General features: G+C 40.2%; 1 protein-coding gene across 4 annotated transcripts in view; it reads left to right on the forward strand.

Annotated features, from left to right (window-relative positions):
- Positions 1-14543: 14543 nt before the first annotated feature.
- TSC22D2 (TSC22 domain family member 2) overlaps positions 14544-27134 on the forward strand; it is a 48607-nt gene continuing 36016 nt past the window's right edge. For all 4 annotated transcript variants that reach the window (XR_005719907.1, XR_005719908.1, XM_040234762.1 and 1 more), the window contains exon 1: positions 14544-19405. Coding sequence is in view for 2 of the 4 variants with exons in the window: in XM_040234762.1 (XP_040090696.1) it covers positions 17502-19405 (1904 nt within the window). In the remaining 2 variants the exon portion in view is untranslated. The remainder of the gene's footprint in view (positions 19406-27134) is intronic.

The following is a 27134-nucleotide window of genomic DNA, read 5'->3' on the forward strand; positions in this document are numbered from 1 at the left end:
GAAGAGATAAAAAAGCCTTCCTCAGTGATCAATGCAAAGAAATAGAGGAAAACAACAGAATGGGAAAGACTAGAGATCTCTTAAAGAAAATTAGAGATACCAAGGGAACATTTCATGCAAAGATGGGCTCGATAAAGGACAGAAGTGGTATGGACCTAACAGAAGCAGAAGATATTAAGAAGAGGAGGCAAGAATACACAGAAGAACTATACAAAAAAGATCTTCACAACCAAGATAATCACAATGGTGTGATCACTCACCTAGAGCCAGACATCCTGGAATGTAAAGTCAAGTGGGCCTTAGAAAACATCACTATGAACAAAGCTAGTGGAGGTGATGGAATTCCAGTTGAGCTATTTCAAACCCTGAAAGATGATGCTGTGAAAGTGCTGCACTCAATATGCCAGCAAATTTGGAAAACTCAACAGTGGCCACAGGACTGGAAAAGGTCAGTTTTCATCCCAATCCCAAAGAAAGGCAATGCCAAAGAATGCTCAAACTACTGCACAATTGCACTCATCTCACACACTAGTAATGTAATGCTCAAAATTCTCCAGGCCAGCCTTCAGCAATACATGAACCGTGAACTTCCAGATGTTCAAGCTGGTTTTAGAAAAGGCAGAGGAACCAGAGATCAAATTGCCAACATCCTCTGGATCATTGAAACAGCAAGAGAGTTCCAGAAAAACATCTATTTCTGCTTTATTGACTATGCCAAAGCCTTTGACTGTGTGGATCACAATAAACCATGGAAAATTCTTCAAGAGATGTGAATACCAGAGCACCTGACCTGCCTCTTGAGAAATCTGTATGCAGGTCAGGAAGCAACAGTTAGAACTGGACATGGAGCAACAGACTGGTTCCAAATAGGAAAAGGAGTACGTCAAGGCTGTATATTGTCATCCTGCTTATTTAACTTCTATGCAGAGTACATCATGAGAAACGCTGGGCTGGAAGAAGCACAAGCTGGAATCAAGACTGCTGGGAGAAATATCAATAACCTCAGATATGCAGATGACACCACCCTTATGGCAGAAAGTGAAGAGGAACTAAAAAAGCCTCTTGATAAAAGTGAAAGAGGAGAGTGAAAAAGTTGGCTTAAAGCTCAACATTCAGAAAACAAAGATCATGGCATCCGTTCCCATCACTTCATGGGAAATAGATGGGGAAACTGTGGAAAGTGTCAGACTTTATTTTTCTGAGCTCCAAAATCACTGCAGATGGTGACTGCAGCCATGAAATTAAAAGACGCTTACTCCTTGGAAGAAAAGTTATTACCAACCTAGATAAGATTTTGAAAAGCAGAGACATTACTTTGCCAACAAATGTCCGTCTAGTCAAGGCTATGGTTTTTCCAGCGGTCATGCATGGATGTGAGAGTTGGTCTTGAAGAAAGCTGAGCGCCAAAGAATTGATGCTTTTGAACTGTGGTGTTGGAGAAGACTCTTGAGAGTCCCTTGGACTGCAAAGAGATCCAACCAGTCCATTCTAGAGGAGATCAGCCCTGGGATTTCTTTGGAAGGAATGATGCTAAAGCTGAAACTCCAGTTCTTTGGCCACCTCATGTAAAGAGTTGACTCATTGGAAGAGACTTTGATGCTGGGAGGGATTGGGGGCAGGAGGAGAAGGGGACGACAGAGGATGAGATGGCTCGATGGCATCACTGACTTGATGGATGTGAGTCTGAGTGAACTCTGGGAGTTAGTGCTGGACAGGGAGGCCCGGCGTGCTGTGATTCATGGGGTCGCAAAGAGTCGGACAAGACTGAGTGACTGAACTGAACTGAACTGATTATACCAAATATTAAAATATTTCAATATGCCCTGAGTTAAATACGATTAAGAATGGCTAGCGTCAAAGGAATGTGTATTCTTGATCAAAATTTCAACCTTCTGTTTTCTACAGAATACTAAAGATGCTGTATTCTCAAGGACTTCTACATATGATCCAATATATATAGCTTGCATGTCTTCTGATATTTCTGCAAAAATTAAAATCGCTTCAATAAAAATCTTTATCTAATTTAAATATTTTTTCTTTTAAAAATACATGTTACTGCAGTGAATTTCCCACTGTTCCATGATTTTAGGCATATTGTTTTATTTTCATAATACTGAATGAAAATGTAGGATGTTAGAAAAATGGAAAATTCATTTTTTTATACACTATCTATTGAGAATCTAATATGTGTCAGGCTCTATTATAGATCTTGGGAATATAAGAATGAACAAGACAGGTTAAAAAGACTTTGCCCTCTCCTTTTTTCATTTTAGTGTGGGAAGATAGACAATAAATAAAAGAAGTAAATAACATAATCTATTAGAAGGTAATAAGTACAATAGAGAAAAACAAAGCAGGAAATAGGGATGGATGTGGGAGGAGCTTATGGTTTTAAATAGTCAGGTTAGTCACACTGAAAAGGTGACATTTGAGCAAAGATTTGAAGAAGGTGAAGGAATTAGTCATGCAAATATCTCAGAGAAGGAGCAAAGGTACAGTAAGTGTAAAAGTCCTGATTCAGGAGGGCACCTTGAGGGAATTAGCCAATAACTAGCATATTTGAGTGTTCCCACAGCTAAAGCACCCTTTCATGGATCAGAGCCTTGTCTCAGCAAAATGGCTCATGGAATTCAATGAAGTTATGAGCCATGCCATGCAGGGCCACCCAGGACAGACAGGTCATAGTGAAGAGTTCTGACAAAATGTGGTCCACTGGAGGAGGGAATGGCAATCCACTCCAGTATTCTTGCCTGGAGAACACCATGAACAGTATGAAGAGGCAAAACATATGACATTGGAAGATAAGTCCCCCAGGTCAGAAGGTGTCCAATATGCTACTGGGGAACAGCAGAGGGCAGTTACTGATAGCTCCAGAAAGAATGAATCAGATGGGCCAAAGTAGAAATGATGCTCGGTTGTGGATGTATCTGGTGGTAAAAAAAAAAAGCAGAGAGATAGTGGAGGACAAAGGAACCTGGTGTGCTGCAGTCAGTGGGATTGCAATGAGTCAGATACGACTTAGCAACTGAACAACAACACAAAAGCTAAAACAAAAATGTTTTGTGGATCCATGTATATGTTGGCTGTTGCACACAAAACCAGGCTCCAATCTTGGTTTTTTGCAGTCTAGATTTATAAAATCTTAAAACCAAAAAGTCATCAAAAGCAAAAATATTCCTCTCATTCAACTTGATTATTTTACAGATAAAGAATATGAGACCCAAAGAGGTTATGACTTGTGCAAGGACACATAGCTAGACAGAAAGATAGCTGCAGTGCATACAGTAACAAAGGTGTCCTGACACACCCGTTGTATTTAGCTTTACCTCTCGTATTTTAAATATTTTTCCATTCATGTCCTTTCAATTCCTTTATCTCGTAAGTTTGTTCTTTAAAATGTTTCTGCATTAATTTAATTCATCTGAAAAAGCACTAATCATTCCAACTATTATCTTCTGATGGCATTCAAATATATAGTGCTTATGAGGGGCAATTTGTCTTTGGACAGCAGTTATGAAGTGCCATCTAACACAAAAGTAAAATTGTAGTTTCATATCTTCTTCTTTATGAAGTTTCTTTTGGTTTAGGTAGTGTGTGCGAATACATTTTAAATATACAATAGTAATACATTCAGATGAAAATTTTATGTGATCATTGCAGAAAATTTGGAAACAATTTTAAAAAACTAAACAAAAAAGCCTATAATCTCATCACCCAGAGACAGTCACCAAGTGCAGATATATTTTCCCCAAAATTCTTATCCTATGTGTACATGTAATTTTATCCCAAAGATGAGATACAATTTTGTTTAATGTTTTTTAACTTGATTATTTTACCATCATTTTTAAAATATCAAATAATGACAAATGTTAATCTTTAAATGTCCTTACATCTCCTGCATTGGTAGGCAGGTTATTTATCACCAGCTCCAGAAAACAACAAAATTCTGTAAAGCAATTATCCATCAATTAGAAAAATAAATAAATTTTTAAAAAATGGTTTTGATTTTTGGAAATAAAAGTAAACCAAACATAAAATTCATTACTAGGGTAGGCTAAAGAGTCTGGGTGACTTTTTGCCACTAATAACAAAGTGTTATTGTAGAGTAATTTGATCAATATGCAAGCTGGTTTTCGAAAAGGCAGAGGAACCAGAGATCAAATTGCCAGCATCCACTGGATCACTGGAAAAGCAAAAGAGTTCCAGAAAAAAACATTTATTTCTGGTTTATTGACTATGCCAAAGCCTTTGACTGTGTGGATCACAAGAAACTATGGAAAATTCTGAAAGAGATGGGAATACCAGACCACCTGACCTGCCTCTTGAGAAACCTGTATGCAGGTCAGGAAACAACAATTAGAACTGGACATGGAACAGACTGGTTCCAAATAGGAAAAGGAGTACGTCAAGGCTGTATATTGTCACCCTGCTTATTTAACTTATATGCAGAGTAAGTCATGAGAAACACTGGGCTGGGAGAAGCACAAGCTGGAATCAAGATTGCCTGGAGAAATATCAATAACCTCAGATATGCAGATGACACCACCCTTATGGCAGAAAGTGAAGAGGAACTAAAGAGCCTCCTGACGAAAGTGAAAGAGGAGAGTGAAAAAGTTGGCTTAAAATTCAACATTCAGAAAACTAAGATCATGGCATCTGGTCCCATCACTTCACAGCAAATAGATGGAGAAATAGTGGAAACAGTAGCTGACTTTATTTTTCTGGGCTCCAAAATCACTGCAGATGGTGACTGCAGCCATAAAATTAAAAGACGCTTACTCCTTGGAAGGAAAGTTATGACCTTTTAATATTAAATATTAAAACTTTAAAGTTTTAATATGCTAGAGAGCATATTAAAAAGCAGAGACATTACTTTGTCAACAAAGGTCTGTCTAGTCAAGGCTATGGTTTTTCCAGTGGTCATGTATGGATGTGAGAGTTGGACTATAAAGAAAGCTGAGCGCTAAAGAATTGATGCTTTTGAACTGTGATGTTGGAGAAGACTCTTGAGAGTCCCTTGGACTGCAAGGAGATCCAACCAATCCATCCTAAAGCAGATCAGTCCTGGGTGTTCATTGGTAGGACTGATGTTGAAGCTGAAACTCCAATACTTTGGCCACTTGATGTGAAGAGCTGACTTGTTGGCCAAGACCCTGATGCTGGGAAAGATTGAAGGCAGGAGGAGAAGGGGACGACAGAGGATGAGATGATTGGATGGCATCACCGACTCAATGGACATGGGTTTGGGTAGACTCTGGGAGTCGGTGATGGATAGGGAGGCCTGGCTGGCTTGCTGCGGTTCATGGGGTAGCAAAGAGTTGGGCAAGACTGAATGACTAACTAAACTTGACCAATATTCATAAGCTTCATAATTAAATTGTGAAAACATTTAAGAGTTTCAGAATATTTAACAAAAATGCAACACTGAAACATATGAAATCCTGTTAGAGAATCTGCATGATAACCTTGGCATACTATACTTTTTCTCTTTTTAGTCTTGTTTTTTCTGCTCTTAAACATTTTTTTTTTCAGATTCTTTTCCCTTACAGGTTATTACAAAATTTTGACTATAGTTCCCTCTTTTTAGTCTTAATTCCTTATAATCATACTTTCTAAAACACCAAATTCTATGAGAGATGATGGAGGATCACAAAACTTACTGTGGTAAACATTTCATGATGCAAGTCAAATGATTATGATCTACATCTTAAATTCAATAAACAAAAAGTGTTAGTTGCTCAGTCGTGTCGAACTCTTTGTGACTCCATGAACTATAGCCCACCTGACTCTTCCATCTGTGGGATTTTCCAGGCAAGAACATTGGAGTGGATTGCCATTTTTTTCTTCAATAAATAAAAAAACTGCCTTCAAATAACAAATAGTATGTTTCAAAAGTATTGGATAAGGTAAGCAAACTTTCTTTTTCCTTTTTGTTTGGAATTTATACCAGTGTGTTCACGTTTACACAGGGGCCTATTACTGCAAAACATCAAGTTGTTTCTTCTCCCATGTTCAGTTAGGAAGACAGATGAACTTTGTGTGTTCCATAGGCCTATGCATCTATCCCTGTGGAAGCACTCTAATATGATGGCCCTGTTTTGGAGACTAAGCTGTAATCAAGATTGCCAGGAGAAATATCAATAACCTCAGATATGCAGATGACACCACCCTTATGGCAGAAAGTGAAGAACTAAAGAGCCTCTTGATGAAAATGAAAGAGGAGAGTGAAAAAGTTGGCTTATAGCTCAACATTCAGAAAACGAAGATCATGGCATCTGGTCCTATCACTTCATGGGAAATAGATGGGGAAACAGTAGAAATAGTGGCTGACTTTATTTTTGGGGGCTCCAAAATCACAGCAGATGGTGATTGCAGCCATGAAATTAAAAGACACTTACTCCTTGGAAGGAAAGTTATGACCAGCCTAGATAGCATATTAAAAAGCAGACATTACTTTGCCAAGAAAGATCCATCTAGTCAAGGCTATGGTTTTTCCAGTGGTCATGTATGGATGTGAGAGTTGGACTGTGAAGAAAGCTGAGCACCAAAGAATTGATGCTTTTGAACTGTGGTGCTAGAGAAGACTCTTGCAGGTCCCTTGGACTGCAAGGAGATCCAACCAGTCTACTCTAAAGGAGATCAGTCCTGGATATTCATTGGAAGGACTGATGTTGAAGCTGAAACTCCAATACTTTGGCCATCTCACGTGAAGAGTTGACTCATTGGAAAAGACTCTGATGCTGGGAGGGATTGGGGGCAGGAGGAGAAGGGGACGACAGAGGATGAGATGGCTGGATGGCATCACCGACTCAATGGACATGAGTTTGAGTGAACTCTGGGAGTTGGTGATGGACAGGGAGGCCTGGCGTGCAGTGATTCATGGGGTCGCAAAGAGTCAGACACAACTGAGCGACTGAACTGAACTGATGGTAAGAACTAGAGCGTCACAGGTGGCGCTAGTGGTAGAGAACCCCACTGCCAACAACATAGGAGATATAAGAGATGGGGGTGGGGGTGGGGGTGGGGGCAGGTTGGATCCCTGGACTGGAAGATCCCCTGGAAGAGGGCATGGCAACCCACTCCAGTATTCTTGCCTGGAGAATCCCATGGACAGAGAAGAGCCTGGAGGGCTACAGTTCATAGGGTTGCCAAGAGTCAGACAAAACTGAAGCGATTTAGCACGCATGCATGCATAGTAAGGGGCTTCTCTTTGTGGGTCAGCTGGTAAAGAATCAGCCTACAATGAGGGAGACCTGGGTTGGGAAGATCCCCTGGAGAAGGGAAAGTCTTACCCACTCCAGTATTCTGGCCTGGAGTATTCCATGGACTGTATAGTCCATGAGGTCGCAAAGGGTCGACACGACTGTGTGACTTTCACATGCATGGTAAGAATTAATTTAACCTTCTTAACACAAAGGACTGGAATTGGGAGAAGACAAAGGAAGAGGTGAAGAAAGTGGCCAGGCCAGTTGGGGCCACTAATACACCAGAGTGAAACCTCTTTAAAGAATGCTATCTTAGTGTTTTCTTGCTAACAAAGAAATAGCCCATGAAACCAAGAAAAACTCCCGAAAGGGAAATTAGGTAGTAATCTCTTAAAGAAAGTAAACCCAGCAATACCAAAATGTATATGGCCTTGCCTCCTACCTCTTCCAGAAGGATTCCTCCCCTGTGGCTCTTTTACGACTCACTGAATGCTTCAAAGTGTCCCTACATTTATCTATGGATATTTTTATCTCATTGGAAAAATGAGGCTCACTTCTGAGCCTCCCTAAAATTAGCTCTACTTGTTAGAAGTTCTTCTTGTCAGGGGGTTCTGTCAGTTATCTAATGTTGCATTTAAGCAAAACGCAACTTTTTTCACCAGTGTTTAGGGGTTTCTTTTTCTTTATATGGGGCATTTCACATTCTTCTTGAGTAATCAAAATCACTGCAATTAAGTTAGTTAGGGTCTCATTGAGAAAAAGATTTCTTATGAGTATTAACCTTTCATTTTGATATAAAGTTATTAAATCTCTATATAAGAACTGTCACATAGATTGTTAGATATTTCTACCACTTTGGTATGATACAATATGATAGCCCTATAAACTTGTCTTTGACTATATAGTGAGAAGCTTAGCTTTGTCTAAACATAATACATAACATATTCTAAACTATGAGAGATTAAGAAAACAAAAGGTTTCTTTTTAAATGTAAATCAGGTTACGTTAATCCTCTGCTTATAACCCTCCCGTGGCTTTCCATTATATTTAAAATAAAATAAAAGTTTTTTTGCTTGGCCCCTGCTCCCTGCAGATGGTTCCAGCTCCCTCTCCACCACACACTGGTTTCCACCTCAGGGTCATTGTCTGCACCTGTCTCTCCTCCTTAAATGCTGGCTATTGACATTAAGCTTGCCCTTGACTCAAAAAAGTCTTTCCATAGGCCCACCTGCCACACACCTAAGGTGCCCTGGCTTCCATCTTCCATGATTGTTTTCTGTCTTCTTAACTCTTGTAAATATTTGAAATTACAACTTTTTTTTTTTTTTTTTTGCTTTTCAGTGTTTGTTTCCCTATTAAAACATAAGACCTTTAGAACAAAGGGACTTTCCTTTTCTAGTCTAATTCATAAGTGTTTTCCCAAGTCTAGAGAAGAGGCCAGCATATAGTGGGCTTCTAAATATTTTTTGAATGAAGAAACAAATAGATATTTAAAGCTGTTTATTCAGGGACTTCCCTGGTGGTCCAAGGGTTAAGACTTTGCCTTCCAGTGCAGGGGGTGCAAGTTTCATCCCTGCTCGGGGAACTAAGATCCTACATGCCTAACAGCCATAAAAACCAAGACAGAAGCAATGTAACAAATTCACTGAAGGCTTTAAAAAATGGTCCAGGTTAAAAAAAAAAAATCTTTAAAGCTGTTTGTTCAAAATATAAGGCTAATGTTACCAGAAGATTTTCTTTCTTTCATCAAAATATAATATTTCAGATGAAATATTAAAAAGCACAACTATTTAAGCATAGTAATTAAGCTGAAAGAAATTCAGTGGAGAATACTTGGATAATGCGAATGAATCATTACCACACAATTTCTCTTTCTTGGAAATATGCATTTTTGTGGAAAAGGTTGATTATCTTTTCCTTCAAGGGTAGAACCGCTGTATTGACAGAGTACCTATACAGCAAGTAAGAATGAAATTTTTATAAACAAAAAAATCTAGAATTAGATCAGTCGGTGAATGAATATATGCAATATGCAAAAAAAGAAAAATTAGTATCAAAATCCAAAAAAAGACAGGGTGAAGATGGAGAAAATATCCTAAATATTTGAAGATGAAAATATATTTGTATCTGGTCAACTTAGTTTAAAAATAGGTAAGTACCACAAAGTGGATGCCACAATAATCACAATATGATTATTCATTAGGATTTGATGGCCATAACTGGAATGACCTTTCGGTTAGCGTTTCACCTTGATTTTGCACTTTTCCCCTAGTTCCCTTCTTTTCCAAAGATCCTAGGCAACAGATGGAAAGAGAAGTATTAATTTGCAGAGAAGCAGCTTGTTACATGGACATTTTAAGTAACACACAAATCCTTGTACAAACATGGATCATGAGTTGTGCTTTTAATGAGAATGAATGCTGTCAAATTTGGATTTCAAGTATTTTAAAATTAAATGCTAAAAGTGTTTTGTTCCCAGTGACTAAAGAACTAGTTAGTTTTTAATTAAAACATAACTTCAAATACAAAGTAGTCAAGATTCCAGCTGTGCCTTTCAACCTTTTGTTCCTTTAAATTAAAAGTAGTCCCATCAGCCAGGTTAGAGTGACCATCAGATTATTAGCCAACAACACTTCAGGTCAGTTCAGTCGCTCAGTCGTGTCTCTTTGCGACCGCATGAACTGCAGCACGCCAGTCCTTCCTGTCCATCACCAACTGCTGGAGTCTACCCAAAACCATGTCCATTGAGTCAGTGATGCCATCTAACCATCTCATCCTCTATCGTCCCCTTCTCTTCCTGCTCTCAATCTTTCCCAGCATCAGGGTCTTTTCAAGTGAGTCAGCTCTTCACATCAGTTGGCCAAAGTACTGGAGTTTCAGTTTCAACATCAGTCCTACCAATGAACACCCAGGACTGATCTGCTTTAGGATGGACTAGTTGGATATCCTTGCAGTCCAAGGGGCTCTCAATGGTCTTCTCTAACACTATAGTTCAAAAGCATCAATTCTTTGGCACTCAGCTTTCTTTATAGTCCAACTCTCACATCCATAAATGACTACTGGAAACACTTAGACCATCCTTTACGTCCAAATAACATGTATATAAGTTTCTATTCAAACATTTTTAAAAAAACTTTGTAAGATGATAATATTAACATACAGAGGGAACTATAATCCAGAAGTCTAGAAATTGGCCATGTCTTTCAATGTTCTTTTGTGAGTGTTAAAGTCATAACTTAAAATTATAGGTATATCATCACTCGAAATGATACATAATCACAACTGTGCATATGCCAACTTCATATACACAAGGACAGAATAGACAGTGATGATTCACATACCAAAGGATATACTATTAAATGTTTGTAAATAAATAGCTCATCTATGACAGGATACGTCTTCTTCCTAAAATCATGTACACCTCATAAGTTTGTTTTTAATTAACAAATTGCATTGAAAATATTATTGCCAATAGCATCACATTCCCAAAGACGCCAAAGATACTATCTTCCCAAAGACGCCAAAACAGTGCTACATGTATTATCTTTTTCCATCCATTCTTTCTCTGGGGTTGGAAGTTTAACACCCCTTTACTACAGTGTTGCTTCTTTTTAGTAACGGAAACTGAGGGATTAATAAAGACTTCTCAGTGATCACAAAACAAAGTGATAGCAAAACTGGAGATTACTCTTGATCTCAAGTTCTCTCCAATTAGGCAATGTAGATTAATTTTATTCCAAGTGGTAACATAATGTTTAAAAAAAAAACGGTGGGGGGGGATATAGTCATTAATAGATTTTATTTAAGCTAGATTTCAAAACCACAGAGTTAATGTGTTGGCTTCTAAATTAAGTTCCATAATAAAAGAAAGTAGGCTTTAATAGGATGTTATTATTTAGTTCAAGATGCACCCTTTTCTTTCATCAAATTGCTATATTTTGCCTGAACGTCAAAGATCTTTGGGACTCAAGGAAATCTTCAATATTAAAAAAGGACATCATTGTTTGCTAGTATATCAAACTTTACAAGAATATCCAATAGAACTTTTCTTAAATGTGAAAATTTTACATACTTTGTTCTCAAAGTTTGTACATCTCAATCAGATTATCAGATTATATTTTTCTTTATAAAAGTATTCATGGGATTTCACTAGCCTTAGGCCTCTTCTGTTACATTTTTTTTTCCTTTTTGGAAAATAGTATAAAATGGCTTCACTGTAAGGGGTTATTAATAAGATATTATTCCAGGAATGAGACCCAAGGTAAATCAGAATAATAAATGAAGTACTTATTATTTAGACAATCGATATTTATTTCTAACAAATGCTCTTGGAACCTGAAAATTAGTCCTCCACTTTGTGTTTTTCTAACAATTTAGTGATTAAAATTATAGAAAATAGGGACTTCCCTGGCAGTGCAATAGTTAAGACTCTGTGCTTCCACTGTAGGAGGTGCAGGTTTGATTCCTGGTCAGGGAACTAAGGTATCACATGCTGCATGGTGCAGTCAAAAAAAAAAAAAATTTTTTTTAGTATAGAAAATAAATACAAGTTATTTCTAAATTCCAGAAAAATTTCTTTGCTGGAATAAAAACCATCCAATTCCTAATTCACACAAGATAATGCTCAATAAATGTCACTATCTGACTGGTAGTATTAACTCTAAAGAGTTACTTCTCTTTACCTAGGCAATTGCTTCATTTTTACTGAAAGTATAGCTTTCTTTTCTCTATCCCAGAGTGTTTAGATTATATACTATTACTATTTTAAATATAATATTCATTCATTGAGAAAAAAAAAAGTCAAGTTTTCTTGAGTATCTCTGGTTTACATCCCAGGATCTTGTGACTATAAAATAGTTTTCCATCTGGGAATCAATGCTTTCAAACTGTAGTGCTGGAGAAGACCCTTGAGAGTCCCTTGGACTGCAAGGAGATAAAATCAGTCAAACCTAAAGGAAATCAACTCTGAATATTCATTGGAACCATTCATGCTGAAGCTGAAACTCTAATACTTTGGCCACCTGATGTGAAGAGCCAACTCATTGGAAAAGACCCTGATGCTAGGAAAGACTGAAGGCAGGAGAAGAAGGGGATGACAGAAGATGAGATGGTTGGATGGCATCACTGATTCAATGGACATGAGTTTGAGCAAACTTGGGGAAAAAGTGAAGGACAGGGAAGCTTGGCATGCTGCAGTCCATGGGATCCCAAGGAGTCAGACATGACTTAGTGACTGAACAACAAATTCATAAGGGTAGATGATAACCTAGTAAAATTCGGGGGTATGATGCTCTCACATGATGAAAAGATCTTTCTGCCATAATTGTTTCGTGTTTTGTTTTTTTCCCAATCAGTGGAAATACTCCTTAGTTTCTAAGTCATTTTTCCCTCTGCATTGTTCTTCCTAAATGTACTTCTCATACATTGCTTCAAATTAAGTCTTTGAGGGAAGAATCAAGCACAGAACAGTCAAGCTGGAAGTGCTAGAGCAGTAACCAAGGATTCCCACAGTTTCCAACTGCAGTTTCTGGATCAGGCAAGAAACAGGATAGTTGCCTTAATACAGCTAGCCTTGAGTTTTGGTACTCCAGGGAGCTTCCCAGTTCCAGTGAGTTATACTACCAAGTTACCTATTATGAACCTTACACACACATACCCACACACATTTGTTGTTGTTTAATCACTAAGTTGTGTCTGACTCTTTTGCAACCTGATGCACTGTAGCCCACCAGGCTCCTCTGTCCATGGGATTTCCCAAGCAAGAATACCAGATTGGTTTGCCATTTTCTTCTCCAGGGGACCTTCCCAAGCCAGGGATTGAACCCATGTGTCCTGCATTGGCAGGAAGATTCACCACTGAGCCACTCAGGAAGTGCCCCCCCTCCAGCATACACATACATACTTGCATGTATATCCTGCTTTTAGTTACATGTTGGCTTTTAATTTTTTGTGGGCCAACCAGAAATTACATAGCTTTTTGTAGTTTCATCAGAGTTATATGATTTTTTGTTCTATATAAAATTTCAAACTTATGTACATAAAGCAAAATTCTTTTCATTTCTTAATAGAAATTTTATGCAGTGAATTCCTTACATTTTTAAATAGGAAATGTATAAAAGAAGCTAGGGCCTTAAAAGCTTTTGAAAACTTACTTTCAAGAGAACTATTAGTTTAAACCCACAAAAATCCTTCAACAGATAAATAAAAATTTTAACTTTATAGATATCATTTTTTGCTAAGGTGCCTTTAACATCTTTAACTCTATCCTTACTAGAAATATAGCCCATTACTGATGTCTTCTAAGTTACCTTTGTCATCACTTTCATTTCATAATATATCCTTTAAGGAGAAATAGTCTTATGGATTACTTAACATCTTAAATGTTTCCTTTAAATGTAAGAGTAGCATAACAAGCAATCGAGAAATTGATGTGGGGATTCCCCTGATGTGGTTAAGAATCCACCTTCCAATGCAGGGGACATGGGTTCAATCCCTGGTCCAGGAACTAAGAGTCTACATACCATGGGGCAATCAAGTCCAAGCACCACAACTAAGGCCTGACACAGCCAAATAAATAAATTGTGGATCACAATAAACTGTGGAAAATTCTGAAGGAGATGGGAATTCCAGACCACCTGACCTGCCTCCTGAGAAATCTATATGCAGGTCAGGAAGCAACAGTTAGAACTGGACATGGAACAACAGACTAGGTCCAAATAGGAAAAGGAGTACGTCAAGGCTGTTAATTGTCACCCTGCTTATTTAACTTATATGCAGAGTACATCATGAGAATCACTGGGCTGGATGAAGCACAAGCTGGAATCAAGATTGCCAGGAGAAATATCAATAACCTCAGATATGCAGATGACACCACCATTATGGCAGAAAGTGAAGAAGAACTAAAGAGCCTCTTGATGAAAGTGAAAGAGGAGAGTGAAAAAGTTGGCTTATAGCTCAACATTCAGAAAACGAAGATCATGGCATTTGGTCCCATCACTTCATGGCAAATAGATGGAGAAACAGTGGAAACAGTGGCACACCTTACTTCTTAGGGCTCCAAAATCACTGTAGATGGTGACTGAAGCCATGAAATTAAAAGACGCTTACTCCTTGGAAGGAAAGTTATCACCAACCTAGACAGCATATTCAAAAGCAGAGACATTACTCTGCCAACAAAGGTCTGTCTAGTCAAGGCTATGGTTTTTCCAGTAGTCATGTATGGATGTGAGAGTTGGACTATAAAGAAACCTGAGCGCCGAAGAATTGATGCTTTTGAACGGTGGTGTTGGAGAAGACTCTTGAGAGTCCCTTGGACTATAAGGAGATCCAACCAGTCCATCCTAAAGGAGATCAGTTCTGAGTGTTCATTGGAAGGACCGATGTTGAAGCTGAAAATCCAATACTTTGGCCACCTGATGTGAAGAGCTGACTCACTTGAAAAAACCCTGACGCTGGGAAAGATTGAAGGCGACAAAGGATGAGATGGTGGGATGGCATCACCGACTCAATGGCCATGAGTCTGAGTAAGCTCTGGGAGTTGGTGATGGACAGGGAGGCCTGGCGTGCTGCAGTCCATGGGGTCGCAAAGGGTCGGACACGAATGAGCAACTGAACTGAAGTGATAGACATATATGTATATATGAAGTTGTAATAATATAATGTAATTGGACAAGCAGGCATACAATATTTACTTTTCCAAAAGCTGCACACATAATATCACCCATTGATCACCACTTTTAACAATCTAGAAAATCAATCCAAAATGAAGTTTTTATAAACTCATATTTGATGTAACCAGTTGATCTAACTTATTTATGGAAAACTGTCTCTAACAATTACTGAAATTACAGGTTGAGTAATGAAACATTCCATTAGCTATTTTTGCCACAATAGCAGCATTATGTTACCCCTTGGTTCCTTTACTCTCTCCCACCCCCTTAAGAAGCAGGAATTTTATTATGTCGTCTTATTTCACATCCTGACCTCAGTCATTTGGTTTGAAATACATGTCTCCTAAAGTTTAATGACATAGACATATCCTTGTATATTATTTTCACCTAATGACCTAAAAAAGTTCTCTGAAATTTTAAATTATCAAAAATCCTTTGGGATAAAAAATATTTCTATTCTTCAAAGATTAGAGAACTGAATACAATAATTACCTTGATTTATGTCAGTCATGATATGATTGCTAAAGCTGTAATAGATATTAAACTTTGAATTCCATCAAGACACTTTAGATTTTACCTAAACAATGTGTCAAAGAGCCACCTTCCTCTTTTTTTTTTAACTATTTAAAAGAATGACGTTACCATTTTCTTTTGCCAGAGAGTAACTAAGTGGTGGTAAATTCTCCAGTACTTGCATAGCTGCTTTTTGGACAGGAAAGAGTGCTTTCTAACTTGCTCCGATTGTTCACGGCCCAATCCAAACCATCTAACACTCTGGCTCTAACTAAGAGTTTCAGAATAAACAAAAGAAAGAACTACAACTATTTAACGCAGTAGGTTCTACATTTATGGAGCCCATAAGCTGATTTCATGCTGAAAGTAAAAACAGTCTCAAGATGTTTAAACGAACTCTTCGATGCTGGAATCACAACAAACTCAAGAAAATTAGGAATATGTTGGTAACCTCTAATCTTTTTTTAAACTGACCTCATCCTGGGCAAGTAACCATCTCCTGATGCCATTGTTGGAGACTAAAATTTCTGGCTGAAAGATCCTTTTTCTGACTCAATCTGGCTTGCTATTCTTGGTTAATCGTCCCCATTTCTCTCAACATTTCACTCTTCTGACTATAGTGGATAACATTCATTTTCAGGAAAGGCTTTTTATAAGTGATTCGGTTCCTCCAGCCGTCTCCCTCTTTATCCTAGCTAAATCCCCCAACCTCCATTCCTATCGCCTTCTTTCACTAAGATTTTGCTAAACATTAGACACAGCAAGCACATGACCTCCAGTTTCCAATGTCTCCGAATAAACCGATATAAAAACCTTCAATTGGCGCGGCTGTAAGTTTTCCTAGAGTTGGAATTTTAGAGTTTTTCGTTCTTCAACTCTTAAAGACCTACAGGGCAAATTTAAATTAAAAAAATTTTTTTAAATTAAAAAAAAAAACCGCTCCCCGTTTTTAACCTTTAGCCCCGCCCACTACCCCCCAGCCTCCACGCGAAACTCTGCAGGAAACCGGAGGGGGCGGGGCGGTGACGTCACGACGCCGGTGCGTCACGGAACGGCGGCGGCTGCGGCGCTGGCGGTGGCTGCGGCAGCGGCGGCATTTTAGTCGGCAGCGGCGGCGGCAGCGGGGCTGCTGCTCCTCCCAGCATCCCTGGCGCGGCCATTTCAGCCCCATCTTGGCCGAGGGGAGGGAGCTGCAGCCGCCGCTTCAGCAGTTTGAATTTCAGTTTCTACAGGGCCTGCGAACCGGGCGCACCGTGGAAGAGTCGAAGAAGCTACCGCAGCTACCTCAGACAGCCGGCGCGCCGTCGCTTGCCGGCCTGCCGGCCGCCGCCCCTCACTCTCTCAGGAGCCGCGAGGGGAAGGCCGAGACCGCCGCCACCGCCCGCTCGCGGGGGTGGCTCCCCCTGTATAGGGGAGGACCGAGCCGGCTTTCCCCTCCCCCGGAGCAGGTTTCCGCCTGAGACAGTCGACATGGCCCTGGGACTGAGCTCCGGCTAGAGCCGGGGAGGGAGGGCCGCCCGCCCGCGCCGAAGCTCCGCCACCCGCCCGCGGCTCCTGGCTGAATCAGGGATCCCTGGCTCCGGACTCGCCACTCCTACTCCTTCCCTCGGCGTCCGAGAGCCCGGAGCTGACGCCGGCACTGGTTCGAAGAGCCGGAGCGGGGCAGCACCGCCCCTCACGCCGCCGCCGCCTCCCCTTCGCCCTCCCACTCCCACCCCCAGCCTAGGCCTGTTGACCGCGCGGAGCTGGATTGACCACGGCGGCCCGAAGACGCGAGGAGGAAGCAGCCGACCCGCCCCTGGGATAGTGGTCTCGCCGCCACTGGGGGGATTGAATTGAGGCGCCGCGACTGCGGGAGACTAGAAGGAAGGAGGAGCCGCCGCACGAGTGAGACGTGGGCAGAGCCGTAGAGACCGACTCGGATAAGGAAACGGGAGGAGGATGTCTCACGGAGCGACCGGCGCCCGGATCAGCCCGTGACTCTTACAGCGGCGGGCCTCAGACCCCAGCACGGACGCGGACTTTGTCTTTGGGGGCCAGTGTTCTGCCCTTCCTGGTTTCCGGCAAGATCGCGGAGGAGCCGGGTGCCTCTGCCCTTCCAGCCTTTCTCACCATGTCCAAGATGCCGGCCAAGAAGAAGAGCTGCTTCCAGATCACCAGTGTCACCACGGCCCAGGTGGCTACTAGCATCACCGAGGACACCGAGAGCCTGGACGACCCGGATGAGTCACGCACGGAGGACGTTTCTTCCGAGATATTCGACGTTTCTCGGGCCACGGATTACGGCCCCGAGGAGGTCTGCGAGCGCAGCTCCTCCGAAGAGACGCTCAACAATGTTGGGGATGCGGAGACTCCCGGAACCGTCTCCCCCAACCTTCTCCTGGACGGACAACTGGCGGCCGCGACAGCCGCTCCGGCCAACGGAGGAGGAGCCGTTTCGGCCCGGAGCGTGGCCGGCGTGCTGGCCAGCACCCTGTCGCCGGCCGCCACCTCAGTCCCCTCCTCGGGGGCCCCCGGCGTCCCCCCGGTCACAGGCCCGTCCGCCACGCCGGGAACTGCCGCCTCATCACAACCCCCCACCACTTGTAGTTCGCGTTTTCGCGTGATCAAGCTGGACCACGGCAGCGGGGAGCCTTATAGACGCGGCCGATGGACGTGTATGGAATACTATGAGCGGGATTCCGATAGCAGCGTCCTGACCCGGTCCGGGGATTGCATTAGGCACAGCAATACTTTTGACCAGACTGCGGAGCGGGACAGCGGCCTGGGCGCCACCGGAGGATCGGTGGTGGTGGTGGTGGCCTCCATGCCAGGCGCGCACGGGCCCGACTCGGGAACTGACAGCTCCTTGACTGCTGTGTCACAGCTACCCCAGTCGGAGAAAATGAGCCAACCCGCCCCGGCCCCGCCGCAGAGTTTTGGCGTTGGGCAGCCGCAGCCGCCGCCGCCGCCCGTAGGTGGGGCTGTGGCTCCAAGCTCTGCTTCGTTGCCGCTGTTCCCGGGAGCCGCGGCCGGGCCGCCGCAGAGGTTGGCAGCCCCGCCGCCCAGCCAGGCCCAGGGCGCCGGGCCCCCGGGGCCCAACGGACAGGGCCTGCCACTGACGAATGTAACCCTGGCGCAGCCCGGCCTGGCCGTGGGCGCTGCCACCGCGCCCCCGCCCCAGCAGTTCGCGTATTCTCAGCCTCAGATGCCGCCGGGCCATCTGCTGCCCGTCCCGCCCGCCGGCCAGAGTGAGTACCTGCAGCCGCCCAGCCCGGCGCAGCCCTCTTCCGCGGGCGCGGCCGCCGGTCTCCCCGCGGGCACCGGCCAGAATGTCGCCTCCACTGGCGCGCAGATGATGGCTGCGCCCTCCTTGCCCGGAGAAGCGGTGGCCCCTGGGCCGGGCCCCGCGCCTGGAGGACCGGCCGCGCCGGGTCAGCCGGCCGGAGTGCCCCCGGCTGCTTTGGGAGGCACGGCGCCGTCGGGCCTGGTTCCCGCCGGGGTCGGGCAGCCGCAGGCCGCGCCTCCGCCGCAGATGGGTGGCAGCGGCGCGCCGTCGGTCGTGCCCGGCGGCCCTCTCGCCGTGGTGCCCGGAGTTGCCAACGTGCCTGCAGCCGCGCCCGCTCCCAGCGTGCCTAGTGTGTCGACCACTTCTGTTACTATGCCAAATGTTCCCGCGCCCCTGGGCCAGGCGCCGCAGCTTTGCAGCCAGCCTCCGGTCAGCAGGAGCGGCAGCAGCATCCAGCACGTGGGGCTGCCCTTGGCGCCTGGCACAGCCAGTGCCCCGACGAGTCTACCGCAGTCTGACCTGAGCCAGTTTCAGACTCAGACCCAGCCTTTAGTCGGGCAAGTTGACGATACTAGAAGAAAATCAGAACCCCTACCTCAACCACCACTTTCTCTCATTGCTGAAAATAAGCCTGTTGTGAAGCCTCCTGTTGCAGATGCCCTGGCAAACCCCCTTCAATTAACACCCATGAACAGTCTCGCCACCTCTGTATTCAGCATAGCTATTCCTGTTGATGGTGATGAAGACAGGTATGGAAATCTTATTTGAAATATTTGATGGGAATGCTTGACCAAACGTTGTAGTTTAGGATGCAGCTGTGGGAGATTCTTTTGTTTCTTTTTTCCAATTTGAGGACCTTAACATTTATAAATATAAAAGATAGTTTGTATTTAATAAAATTGATTTATCGGTTCTTGAAAAGACATTCGTTTTAGATTACTGATGTAAAAATGATAGAATTGATGTCATAGCTGTTTATAAGCACCAAAGTGGATAGGGATGCAACATTGTTGATTCGAAAGGGTGGATATTAGTTTAATCTTCTCGATTTGTAAGTGGTAGCTAGTAGGTTATGCCCCGTACGATTGTCCCTTTATTAGATGTCGATCACACTTGAACACTTAATGGGAGAGTGTTTTGTCAGTGTGAGTTCTGAGACTGAGACATAAAATGAGTTAAGACTTTCCCATTCTGGAAAACCAGGAGGCCCTGTAATAGAGAAAGAACCATGTAAGGTATCTCTAGTGTATCTGGAAAGGGTGGAGAGATAATGATGAAATGTCAAATTCGGCTTTGAAGATCCTGTCTTCAGCCCCTTAATAAAAGAGGATAGGTCAGGAGGCTTCCTAATGACTTCTTTTAAGATGCCTTTTTTTTTTTTTTTTTAAGGCAGAAAGTGTATTGGAAAGATGTTCTTATTTTCCATCAATCTTTTTACTGTAGAAAGGGGAGATGTGAGACTCTGACAGAAGGGAAAGCTGTAGTTCTTAAAAATTAGAGTGATTTTATAGTAAAAATATGAACGTTAACAACTGGTTCCCTCTGTTTAGGGGGGATGCTTTTTAAACAGTTCAAGGGCAGATTGGTGTATTGCCATACCAAGTCCACTACAGTTGATGTTTGGTTATGATTTAATAAGGATTTTAAGTGGTTTTGAGGAAATGTCACATGAAATTTTGACGTAGTATGTATAATGCAAATTTTAAAAAACTAGCTTATTACCAAAAATTACATTTAAAAATCACAGAGAAAGTTTCAGGTACTTCACAGTTAGAAATTTATTTTCTTGGGGTTTTGTTTTGAGAAAGGTTTTATTTTACCTGTGGTAAAGGATCAGAAGTACCTTTATAGATTTCTGAAGTAACTGGTATCTAGAATACGTGAGACCTGTTAAAACTTTTTCTTATTTTCTTCTGAGTTTCTTCACATTCTTTTCATTTTGAATTATCCTTGTATTTTTGTTACATACTTCCGTGGGTTTGAAATGCTCACTGAAATTCATCCTCTCTTCAAAGTTCATCTTTTTTTATAGGAGATTTGCTTGTGGGGTGTCTGTGTTTTGAGAACCCTTACAGAATACCACATGTCCATAAGTGAGCTCAACTAGTTACTGAGAAATTTTATGTGGATGGGACTAGCAATTAAAGACCGATTCCACAAGCCACTCAGAAAAATCCTTCTCTACATTTTCTGCCATATTTCACTTTTCACACATTGGTGCACACCTGAAATGCCACTTGAGTTTATTTGTTCACCTTTGGTAATAATCAGCAGGCATCTTCCCTTTTCTAGCTGCCAGAAGCCAATTTTTTTGATGGGTTGGTAAATAATAATTTGCTTACCTCTCTGTTCCTGTTGTACATCCCTCCACCTCATATCTCTTCAAGAAATAATGACTGGTTTCTCAGCCCCTCAGCACCCCAAAAACACATGCACACCTGTGAATTGAATGTATTTTTCTCTCCTTCATACCTCTCAGTTTTTTTTCAGTTACATTTGTCAGAACTTTAATGTGATGATATGGTATGAAGCAGAGAGATCTGTTGATAAATGGGAACTCTGGGTTATATCCTTTAGGATATGACCTCAAAGATGCATTTATTTCTTCTCTTTATTAAAAGAGTTGGTAATTTCAAGAATCTTATTTCCAAACATATGACTATCTGAATTACAGATACTACTCTATCAGTGTTCTTATCAATTTTAACAGTTAACCAGTGCTGGGGTTTTCCTGTGTATATCCTCCTATTTTAAATGTGGCACTTCCCTCCCCGACCCTGTCTTTAAAATCTTCATTGCTTATCAAATGTGCATTTCTAATTTTTGCTATAGTCTTCCATTGGTTTCTAATTTAACATGCCAATTTCCAAGATGTAATCTTACACATTTGACTGTTTTGTCACTAGACCAACACACCTGGTGAAGGAATAAATCCATTAAGTAGAAATAATTTTGGGGTCTTTTTAAATTTGTTTTTTAATGGAAAGCCTTTGTAAAAGAGAGCACATTTTAAAGGTGTATGCTTGAAATTAAGTAACAGTTTTTCCAGTGGTATGTTTAAATTACTGAGATGAGTACTGTTGAGGAGATTGTACTAAAAAAAATCCCATTAAATATCTTTAATATGATTTTAAGTTGCCTTTAATTAAAATCTTCATACAGTTTTATTTGCAGTCATTCAGATGTAAACAAAATACTGGTGTGAGAGGTCTTGAGTAGTCATTAATAGGTTGACAAATTTCAGATCCTTAAATATATTTTTTTTAAAAGATGTTTGCCTTTTAAAAAGCCATTAAGATGTTAGTAAACACAATCTTATTTCTCTGAGAAAAGGAAGGAAAATGGAAGATAAAAAGATTCAGGTGGTTTAAGTTGATATATTAAACACTCTAGTAGATATTGGTTCTGTTACTTAATACAAGGATCTGTATTGTCTCATTTTGAGACCATTTAATTTAAAGAATCAGACCTTATATACTATTCATATCTTTAAAGGGGCTGATGGTTTTGTATGCCAAGTAAGAAAAGTCTTGAAGTTCTCAGTTAACATTGCCTATTGAGCTTATATTGTTAATTAGCATAACATTTTATATCATTCTAGCTTAATGGTCAGTTGTTGAGATTATTTAAGTTGATTTTGCATAAACTGGAGGATATATATATAATAGTGGTTGAAAACATGATTCGTAAAAAATGCATAGACATATCTACAGTAAATGTTACAAAAAATTTTTAAACTACCTATAGACTTAACAGACTCCTATTTGGTAAAAGGGGGAGGTGCAAAATATTACTGGCCCTTTTGGAAAAGGAATACAGCACAGATCGTTTTCCATAGATAACTGCCCAATGTGAACTCTGTAGGCCACATTCCAGGAACTCATGAATGGCTGCAATTGTGACCTGTCAACTGCAACCAAAAGACTGTTGAAAACCTGATTGTAAGGATCCTCTAGTGGCAGATATCTTTATATCTTAATAGTTTTATTTGTGTAGTTTGCTAATGACTGCTGATAAAAGAGTATAAATTGTGAGTGTTAAGTGGTGTGTCTTGGTATGTGCTATAAACACAGATTTTGTTTGTATAGTTGTATATATAGATATGTGTATGAGATATACATATAATTTTTTAATGAAGTTTTTTTTTTTTTTTTTACTTGACATTTAAGAGAATTAGTAAATGTGTATTGGGAGGCAAAACTGTCACTCTTATCTGTGTTTTAAAAACCTGTAAGTAACTTCCCAGAGCTCTGAAAAAACTTAACTGCATTTAGTCTTTAAAAGTGAAAGCTCCTTACTTGAATCTGTATTTCTTTGGGAGCTTATGGTTCCTTATCAATATTGAATTTTGCCTTGTGGCTTTGTAGTTGATGTTTAAATCACATACTAGATACCATCTTATGCCTAAGTACTCTTACTAAGGATTTTGTAATCAAAGTTTGATTGACATCATATGAGTGACATGTTATTTAGTATAAAAACTGATACTGATGCATTCATCAGAGTGCCTCACTGGTATGCTTTAGTCATAAAACCTGGCTCTAAGTCAAGGAAATTATGATACATTTCCAGAAAGGCCAGTGATCAAAAAGTGCCTGAAATTCTTAAAACCAGGAATTGTATCAGCAGGCATATGGCCTTTTTTATTCACAGTGACACAGTTGTTTAAAAGTTTCTGTGAACTAAATTGTATGGACTGAACATGGGTTAACTTTTTTAGAAAATACAAGGGCTTTTATGTGTGTGGATAAGATACATTGCCAAGTAACTAATTTATTAAGTCTTTTTCTTGGAAGCGATGGAGGGTATTTTGAATTATAGTGAGAAGTTTTTCTTTTTTTTTCAGTACTGGTGGTGGGGTATATGTTTTCTCCCTTATGAGAATAAATGTAAGACCAGTCTGTTCTTTGGGAATTTTGATAGCACTAATTTGGAAATAATAAAACATGATACTAGATTTATGGCCTGGTACTTGGTAATTCAGTCGGTAAAGAATCTGCCTGCAGTGCAGGAGACCCAGGTTCGATCCCTGGGTTGGGAAGATCCCCTGGAGAAGGAAATGGCAACCCACTCCAGTATCCTTGCCTGGAAAATCTCAAGACAGAGGAGCCTGGTGGGCTGCAGTCCATGGGGTCGCAAAGAGTCGGGCACGACTGAGTGACTAACACACTTAGTCTTTCTCAGCACCAGAAGAAGTTGGAGGGTGCTCTGGAGTCCTCTCTAGAGTCCTCTTGTAACAAAGAGCTGCCCCACCGATCAGATGGTAAAGAAACCAAAATGAATCTCTTCCCTGAGGAATGGTTTGATAGGGGAGTATAAAAGAATCTTGACTTTTTTTTCCCTAAAATGGTAGAAGCTGAGGGATTTAGGGAGTAGGAAGTAATAGCAGATAACCAAGACAGAAGTAAATATAGTGAAATAATATGAAATATGGTCTCGAAAGGAATAGGAACCATACCATGTTACTAGTAAGGAACAGTGGTCTAATTTCTTCTTTTAATAATTCTTTTAGACCAGTATGTATTTCCTTTTCCAAAAAGATACTGTTTATTTCTTAATTGAATTACTCTCTAAATGGAAGAGAGGCTTTACAAAAACAGGTATAACTGGTTAAATGTAGCCTGAATAATAATGTTCTAAGGAATCTTTTTATTAGTGGGAAGAGCAGATTTTTAATAAGAAGTCTTAATTGTTGACAGTGTTGAAGGGATATGTGTAGCAAAATTTCTGAATTGTAATAAATCCCTTTTTTCTTTATACTAAATCAGTAGTCTTGTGATTTGAAGCTGTTATTTTAAATCATGTAATACAAATTACTGCCTCCACAGAGAATATGCGTTCCTGAATCATTTGTATAATTAATTAGGTCTTTACCAGAATAATTCTTGAACACACCAGATTATTCAATATTTGTTATATTCTTAATCTGGTTTTGCTTAGGGTAAAAATTGGGACTCCTGTGTAAAGATTTAGGAACAGTAATTTGTATCATTCTTATACATCATTTCGTGATTTTTCATAATATTTTAATGTATACTCTTCAGATTTGACTGGTAACATTAAGGTATATTGATTATCTGCTCTACCTCTAAAAAGTATGTGATTGGTTCTATTTTTAAATCAGGTGAATTAAATTTCATCTATGCTACTTTGGACTGCTTACCACTCAAAGCCTCAAGTCAGGTTAAAGTTTTTAGTTTTATGTCTTTGTACTCAAGCTACCTTTTGTTAAAAAAGAATGAACTCATATTCTTTAAGTTGTACATTTATATATGATGGTTATGTGAAAATTTTGTAGATCATTGAGTTAATAATGTTCACCATGGACATAGACAATTAGTAAAAGTCCTGATAATTTATACTCATCATAGTAGGCAAGACAAATAAGTGAAGTCTAAATGTTAAGTTACTTAAAGCCTCCTTTCCCATAAACTCTTACTAAAATCTGATTAAAGAATATAGATATCTAGAAGAGAAACAATGATTAATTTGTCAATATTATAAATAATGCTAGTGTGTTTTAAATGTTATCGGTAAAGATTTAGGCTATCCATCTTCATTGTTACACAAGTAAATTGTTTAATATGTGTATGAAGGATACTCAAAGTTTAAGGCTGACTGGTTTCTAAAATAGAATTAGAATTCAGTTTTAATAATTGGTATTATAAGTAAACCAAAACAAATCCATGTAATATGGTCTACCTAGCTTTTGAAAACAAAGGAGAGGGGGCTCTTGATCAAATAATCTATAGTGTGTTTAGTTATGTACCATATGGCATATCATGAGTGACCATTAAAGATGATGGAATCAAGAGTCTTCGGTTTTGATCCAAAAATGTAATTGCATGACATGGATATAATTAGAGAAAAGGAGACATTGGTTCAGGCCAGAAAAATTCATGATATAATAAGTGGTTCAGAAACTTGTGTTCTAATCCTGGCTTTTCCACCGTTTAGCTGATTTATTTGATCAAGTCATTTAATTTTCTTGGTTTTCCTCATTGGTAAAATTAAAGTTTGAGCCTTTGGTCAGACTTTAAGATTACCTAAGTCCATACATGAGAGAGCTGCCAACTTAAACCTTCCTCTTGGTAAAACCCCTTTCCTGCCCTTAGACTAATGTGTGACCCAAAAAATGAAGTTTACAAATACTCTGTAAGCAAGTTGAATGCCCAGGAAAAACATTTGTAATATGTCAGTCATTCAGCTTTCTCTGCGTTCTCTGAGTAGTACAAACTGAGATACAGAAATAAGACTTATCTTCTCCTTTAAGATCTCGGGATTTATGGAAACAGTTACCAATTGTATACTTCATTGTAGGCTGTGATGGAATATTTAAGTTATTAATGTGAACAATTTAGGACATCAAGTCAGATTTGTGTAGGGAGGGAATAGTTAGACTGATTTCTCTTTAAATTATTTTCTGCATAGGTAATATATTTATACAGGTTAAAATTCAAAATATGCAAGTATAAGTTGAAAGCCTTTCTGCCACCTCTGTTCTTCTACCCAATTTCTGTCCTCAGAAGCAACCCATTATTACTTTTGCATTCTATGGAAGCTAACTCTTTGAACTGAATCTTAAGAGTCACTCAGATTGGGTCACTGATGAAAGAAGCAGATGATTTTCTAAGTAGGAGGGCAGTTTTGTGTTACAGTGTGGAAGAGTAAGACTGTCAGATGTGGAACATGATGTGATTAATTTGACAGTAACCAGAGTGTTTAAAGGCTTAAATGTCACAGAAAGAAATTGAGATTTTTACCATTTAAGTTTGTGATTGCTGTTCTTGAAGTTTCTTGAAGCTTTTATTGTTTAAGTAGTATGTATCTTGGAACCATTTCAATACCCTTTTATAGTGATTATTGTATTTTTAATTAAAATCTTGTGATAAAGTTGTATATAAGGAAATCCTGGGGGAGATCTGAATCCCAGAGCTACTCCAATAGAATGGACTAAATAACTTGGTATATACCTGGCTCCAGGTTCATGCATTCTGCTTGCCTTAAGTATTCTGTTTGCCCCAGTAGTACCTTAATAATGGTAAACTATTTGGTATATGTTAATATACTCTACCAAAAGTTGATTTTTATATAACATATTTAGAAATCATAACCCTGTATTAAACACAGACCAGGCTAAATTGTTTTAGAGCCTATGTATACATAATCTCATTTCATCTTTTCAGCGATTGTAGTGACTGTTTTTCTCCCTGTGTTTATGGATTAAGGAAACTGAGGATTTGAGTCACATAGCTGTTAAGTCAAACAAGGCATAGGGTCAGATTCAGGCTTTCTGACTCCATAGCCAGCTCTTCGATATTCCCAGGGTTAATTTGATTACTTTCCTGGCTATGAGATAGGATAAAGGAAAAGCATCTGGAGACACTGATCTATTGTGTTGTAACCTTTTACCTAAAGAATGTTTTTTAAATCATTTAAAGTTTGTAGATGATAATGTTGGAGAGATGGCCCTTGTTC

Source organism: Oryx dammah, unplaced genomic scaffold (genome assembly GCF_014754425.2).
Source record: "Oryx dammah isolate SB20612 unplaced genomic scaffold, SCBI_Odam_1.1 HiC_scaffold_2, whole genome shotgun sequence".
NCBI classification, from domain to species: Eukaryota; Metazoa; Chordata; class Mammalia; order Artiodactyla; family Bovidae; genus Oryx; species Oryx dammah.